We start from the raw sequence: 6,665 nt of genomic DNA, 5'->3' as shown, positions 1-6,665 counted from the left end.
AGACCTGCTGTGTCACATGACCAGGCAGACAGGCTTCGGCCTCGTCATCGCTGCCACCGGGCTGCGTTCCTGTGCAGCCACCAAAGCACAGCTAATGAAGCAGCTAATTTCAAAACTTTCACACAGTTAATCACATATTTAATAAAAATATCACATAGAGAACATTAAAGCTGAGCAGCCCTGTAGTGAATGTTACCTTTATCGTTAATGTATAATTTTTGTTGAGCTTCATGTCGAGTTTTTAATTTAAATTGCCTTTAACTATATTATATTTTGAAGATTTTATTTTAACCAGTGTTTCCAGGAAACAAATATTGAGAACTGGGCCGTTTAATCACGAGGCTGATGCTGCATTCACGTGCTCCTCTTGACTCGTTCTTCCGACCTCGGTGTGGTCATGTGATTTTAAGTTGAAATGTGGAAACAACATGGACAATAAAAAGTTGTGTTATATTTTATTGTTTAGAGTGTTAAAACATATTGATAGCTGTTTCCAGTATTCGTGTTACTTATCAGGGCTGCCACTTTGTCCAGAAATTATATATAGAATAAATCAAGTGAGAAGTAGAGACTTTTTCACATAGACTTCAATACAATCAGACTTCTTTTTACCACCAGTGGAGTCGCCCCCTGATGCTCATTAGAGAGAATGAAGCTTTAAGACTCTTCAGCATTGGCTTCACTGTTCAGACCCAGAGTCTACGTCCAGGTTTAGAAACAGTCTGTGATATAAACGCTCTCTTATAAGGTTTTAAAGCACCGTTAAAGCAGATTTGTTGTCATTACAGAGTGAGACAGTAACTTTGTACATCCACAGTCTTATCTTCAGGTACTTTTCCATCTACGGTGCAGAACCTTTGCTTTTGTGTCATGATTGTCTGCTCAGTATGGCTTTGTTCATGTCCTCCATTAATAAGCTGCTTAGTTTACTGATCAATTTACTGGTCAAAAGCTTTATCACTTATTATCAGAGTAACTGCTAATAACATTTCTGATTAATCTAGGTCACTCTACATGGTCAGCAACTGACAGTTACAACCTGATATATTACAAATTAAATGTTAGCAAAAAATGTTATTCATTTATGCATTTACGTGAATTTTCCCAGTCTGACACTACTTTTTAAAAGATTATTCTGACATTACATGGATGCAGGGTGTTTAAATCTCATTTATAAAACATCACCATGTTAGCATTGTTATTGTCAGCATGTTGCCACACCAGTGTTAGCATTTAGCTGAATGCTCCAGCTGAGCCTCTCAGAGCTGTAGGTCAGTCTTGTTTCTGCACACGAAATGCTTCTGGTTTCTCCTTCTGTAACAAGATTCAGGTAAAGAAAATAAAGTCTTCCATTTTTTATTCAGAAACCTAAAAGCAGTCAAATTTAAATAAGCTTGACAGTAAAAATCCTGCAATCAGCCAATAAAGCACCTATCATCTGTACATTTTTGAATTCAGTCATGTTTCTCCCCCTTTAGTCTGTCGATATCTTGATGAGGACACGAGCTGATTGTTGTCAGTGGTGACTGTCTGTGAACTTTATAATGTGTTGTCTCTTTCAGAAACTGTTCATCATACTCTTATCAATAACATCTTCAGAGTTTACTGGATATAAAACAGGTCCAAAACTTCTCTCTAATAAGAGACTAGTGTGGCTGTTTTAGTCACTTTGTATATTTTAAATGAGATTATTCTAACGTGTATTTGAAAGGTTGCCCTCAGCTGTCTGTGTCTCTGTGTCTCTGTAAGTCTGCACCTCAGTGAAAACCAGTGGAGGTGCTGAATATTACAGGAACCCGCCTGGTAACATCTCATGGCCCTGAGTTTATGTAACTGTGTACAGAGCTGTTTACTGTCCCGATTTCCACTATTTGGATAGGTAATTACACACACACACACACACACACACACACACACGCACACACACACACACACACACACACACGCACAGTGGAGAGAGAGAGAGAGAGAGAGAGAGAGTCCTCCCTCCCTCCCTCCTCCGGTTTCCTGTCACAGCAGAGTGTGTGTACATACCGAGTGTGTGTGTGTATGGATGGTTCAGCAGTCAGTCTCCAGCTGCTGAGCGGAGTGGAGCGGCACCGAGTGCACACCAGACCAGACTCCTCCTCTGGACTCTCTTCACCTTCACCTTTAATGTGAATGACAGTGTGTGGACAGAGGACGCGGGAACATGGAAGCACAGCGCTGCTCTTTATCTTTGCGCGGAGCTTTATCCGTCTTCGCCTTCACTCTGCTGCTGCTGGAGCCCGGGAATGCCGGTGAGTTGCACATATCCTCAACTTTAACAGCACCGTGTGTTCACTGCCACGACCTCACGGTATCCTCACAAATGTCCACGCATTTCACCCAGACTCAGACTGTGGTTTCACTGGTGTGGGACGTGTTCCGTGCAGCGCGTTACGCACGGCTCTCCGGAGAGAGAGGAGCCGTGAGGCGCAACAGGTGACTCATGGAGCGGACTGAGACACGGCCCAGCTATGCTCCTCACTGCGGGCCGCTCTTACATCAGCGGCCTGTCTCAAACAGCACATGTGTGTTTCCACGTAGAGTAGATTAGAAAGATTTTTCCACTATGAGATAAACTTTCACTGCAGGAAAAAGATTTTCCACAGTCATGGTTTTACTGAACTTCTGCCGAGCTATTTGGTGTGATGGTCTGATAAAGTTATAGTTTATAGTCTGTCTAAACGTGAAAATCAAGCTTTGATATCCTCACTTGGGTTTCATATGTTCTCCTGCAGCAACTGTCTCTTAACCTTTGAACTGATGATGTCATTAGGGTTTAAGACGAACAGAACAGAAAACCACTGTGACTATGAAAGATGTGGGCATTTATCAGACTGGATTTCAAATGAAAAATGCTCTTAGGTTGCATAATGGGGCTTGTAGGATGTAGTGGTTTTGCTCCTGGACTCAGAGACTTAAAGTCAAAATATGTCTGGTGATTTTTAAATTGATCTTTAAATTGTCTCTTGTGAGTCCCCCAACTTTATCAAAGTCAGAATCAGAATCAGAATCAGAATCAGTTTTATTGCCAAGTATGTTTTCACATACAAGGAATTTTTTCTGGTGATTGGTGCAAATGATCAGCAACAGTGGGGCTCTCTAGCCTTGTTGATGAGGCTAATAGCAGATGGGAAGAAGCTATTTTTGTGGCGAGAGGTTTTGGTCCTGAAGGACCGCAGCCTCCTGCCAGAGGGGAGTGTCTCAAAGAGTTTGTGTCCAGGGTGGGAGGAGTCAGCTACAATCTTCCCTGCACGCCTCAGAGTCCTTGAGGCGTACAGGTCCTGGAGGGACGGAAGATTGCAGCCAATCACCTTCTCAGCGGAGTGGATGATACGCTGCAGTCTGTTATTGTCCCTCTCCGTGCCAGCAGCGTACCAGATGGTGATGGAGGAGGTGAGGATGGACTCAATGATGGAGGTGTAGAAGTTCACCATCATAGTCCTTGGCAGGTTGAACTTCTTCAATTGCCTCAGGAAATACATCCTCTGCTGAGCTTTTTTGATGAGGGAGCTGATGTTTAGCTCCCATTTGAGATCCTGTGTGATGGTGGTTCCCAAGAAGCGAAAATGCTCCACGGTAGCCACGGGGGAGTCACACAGGGTGATGGGGGTGGGTGGGGCTGGGCTCTTCCTGAAGTCCACTATCATTTCCACTGTCTTCAGAGCGTTTAGCTCTAGGTTGTTCTGCCTGCACCAGGTCACCAGACGCTCAGTCTCCCACCTGTAGGCAGACTCATCGCCATCAGAGATGAGTCCAATGAGAGTGGTGTCGTCTGCAAACTTCAGGAGCTTGACAGACTGATGGCTGGAGGTGCAGGTGTTGGTGTACAGGGAGAAGTGCAGAGCTATATTGCAGTATTATCCCTTTAAAGCTCCATATAGTCTAAAGGTAGATGTCCATGTGTTTGTGATTCTAAAGCAGGTCTAGGTTCTATATTAATACTGTGAAAGTATCAGAGCCTCAGTCCACAGAGAAATGCACACAGCCTGTATTCAGAAACTGAGCCTTAAAACCAGCCGTCAGGACTTCTGGAACTTTGTGATGTCACAACAAAACAGTCACCACCCTCGGCCATGCCGCAAGCCCCGCCCACCTGGACCCACCATACAACCTTGCAGGATTTGTTTTCTCTGAGTGTTTACCTGAAATCTGCTATATTTTTATTGGATCACTCAGAAAACAGTCAGCCAATCAGAAGAGAGGCTCAGATCCTCTCTTCTGATTGGCTGACTGACCTGTTGTTACTGGAGCTCCAGAGAAAAGCCTGAGAGAGGAGATGTAAAACTACACTGAGATGGTTTTTAGTTCTTAAAACCACAAATATATCTTCTGATGGTTCAACACTTCAGATAAAACACTGGAGAAGTTTAAATATCGAGCTTTAAAGCTGGAAAATTCTTCTTATCTGACTCTGTGAGACATTACACTTGTATTTGGCTTGTACCAAGTATTTATTGAAGCTAGGTGAAATATTCAAACTGAGACTTTATGTTTTTATGGCTTACACACATTTTGATCAACATTTGGCTGCACAGCATAAGTTGTACAGATCAGTTCCTACATGATTGTGGTGTTTTTGGGATGATGTGCTCAAGCTTTCACTCCATGTGTGAACAGTGGCAGTTAAAGAGACTTGGCCTCTTTCCACGTGTCATACTGTGACACCTCCCATGTCAGTAAACCACAGGAAGTCCCCCACATTTGTTGATAGACGGGCACATTCAGATGATTACAAAAAGCTGCCTTGGCTGTGTTGTCCCTCGTCTCCTTCTTCTTCTTCTTCTGCCCCTCTCCCTTCTGTTTGTTCCTGCCCTCCTCCCACGGTGGGGCCTATTTTGAACCTGGAAATCCCACATACCAGAAAGACTGTGTGGTCGTGCTGCATTGTATGTGTCACAAATAGACACACACACACCGACACTCATGTAGGCACAAAAAGACATACAAGCCCCCCCCCTCACACACCAGGGCACATTAACACACACACACACACACACAAACACACACACACTCCTTGCTGCTGACTGCAGGAAGCAGCTCACCACTCTTCCAGTGCCGGAGCAGCCTGACATGCTGGTTACACAAACAGCAGAGCTGGACTCTGTTGTTCTCTGTCACAGGAAGGCTCCTTCATCCTTCCTTTCCAGGGAATCTTCATCGGGTCGGGGCAGAGGCCGCCGTGTGCTCGTGCACTTCCTGATCCTTGTGCTGAGCCAAGACAGTGTCGGAGCAAAAGCTATTTTGAAGATGGCAATCAGAGGTCAGGGCTGAGGGGGAGAACAGTGGCAGAACTTTATCTTCATCTGTCACTGACTTTATCATATCTCTGTGTTTATATTTGAGGTTCCAGTGGACGACAGTATGGTGATGACCCCCTCTTAGTTTGAGGAGTAGTGTGTGTGTGTGTGTGTGTGTGTGGGCCCTGTGCAGCCCAGCAAAGCCCTGATTCCTACTGTGTTTACACTGACTTTACAGTGTCTCAGAGAAGAGTAGGGGTCAGTCACTTTAACCCCTCTGAAGTGTTCCTCCTTGATTTTTCACCATATTAGTCGACATTCCCTCAAGCTCTCAACTCGCTTCGCTGGGTCTCTGGGTCAGAGAGACGAAGGAGGGATGGAGGCGGAGGTGGCAGGGGGAGAGAGGGAACCTGAGAAAGCTGAAGGAGGGAGATGAAGACGGGAGGCATGAGAGGATTAGGGTCAGGATGGAGAGAGGTGGATTAAGACAGCGTTAGAGAAGTGGGAGGATAACTTTCAGGAGCGGAGAGCGAGCCGAGCCTCCTGCTGGGGCAGTTATGTGGCCCCGAGCTGCCTCTTGCCAGTTGTCTCCCTTCATTTCAGTGACCAGGAAGAAGCATCGCTCCAGAGAAGTGTCATCTGTTTCAGGGGTCTTAGATGTGAAGGGACCTCAGCCTCACACTGGATCTGTGCTTTTTAAACCGTCATTTTAAAACTCATGCTACTGTTTAAACCTTCGGAAAACTCAGTGTCAGATCTTGATTTTTTATTTTATGTCTACCCGCTGTGAAGATTTTTCACTTTTTCCACTCAGATCTGAGCAGTTTGGAGCAGTCCTTCCTGTATGTTGGTGATGAATTGCAGTCAGGTTTCCTGTCTGTCCACCGTGAGCTCACATCCTCAGTGGTGGAAAAAGAGGGAAAGGGGAAGAGAGGAGTATGTATTTGTGCTTCAGTAAGCAGGTTTATGGTTATTTAGATCAGGGTAGAGGGCGGGATGATGGGTATTTATTTAAAATCCTTTACCACCTGAAGGTTTAGATCCAATACCCCGAGCTCAGTTTGACATTTTCAGAAAATAAGCTTTTTCTTGCAGTGAGTTCGTTGGGAACATTGATTCCACCCTCATGTCATTTAATATGAACCTACATTCAGTAAATAGTGAGCTTGTCTGTAGCTTATATTTTCTTCAGGAGACAGCTTTTTTTCTTATTTAGACCAGTGGTTGCCAACGTTTTCCAGCTCATGTCCCACTTGAAATTTGCAAAAATGTTGTCGGCCCACACCCGACCCCGTAACAATACAGAGGCCAAATATTATCACTTGTCGATTCACCATCTGTCTCTCAACTCTTTACTTTTAACTCTTCCTGTTGTTAACCAGCTATCCATTTTGATTCTCC

General features: G+C 44.6%; 1 protein-coding gene and 1 long non-coding RNA gene across 3 annotated transcripts in view; one reads left to right on the top strand and one right to left on the bottom strand.

Moving 5' to 3' along the window:
• Positions 1-438: 438 nt before the first annotated feature.
• On the bottom strand, positions 439-2,173 carry LOC139612882 (uncharacterized). The gene is made up of 2 exons (XR_011686660.1): positions 2,035-2,173; positions 439-1,314 (listed from the first exon to the last, which is right to left on the bottom strand). It is a non-coding gene; the product is annotated as an uncharacterized lncRNA (long non-coding RNA).
• The window catches only part of LOC139612881 (TGF-beta receptor type-2-like), a 41,251-nt gene continuing 36,623 nt past the window's right edge, over positions 2,038-6,665 (top strand). For both annotated transcript variants that reach the window (XR_011686659.1, XM_071469014.1), the window contains exon 1: positions 2,038-2,279. Coding sequence is in view for 1 of the 2 variants with exons in the window: in XM_071469014.1 (XP_071325115.1) it covers positions 2,192-2,279 (88 nt within the window). In the remaining variant the exon portion in view is untranslated. The remainder of the gene's footprint in view (positions 2,280-6,665) is intronic.

This window comes from Trachinotus anak, unplaced genomic scaffold, assembly GCF_046630095.1.
Source record: "Trachinotus anak isolate AG129_WGS33_773 ecotype Australia unplaced genomic scaffold, CSIRO_AGI_Tana_v1 ptg000032l, whole genome shotgun sequence".
NCBI classification, from domain to species: domain Eukaryota; kingdom Metazoa; phylum Chordata; class Actinopteri; order Carangiformes; family Carangidae; genus Trachinotus; species Trachinotus anak.
Note: the sequence above shows the minus strand (reverse complement) of the source record. Positions and strands in the feature narration are given on the sequence as shown.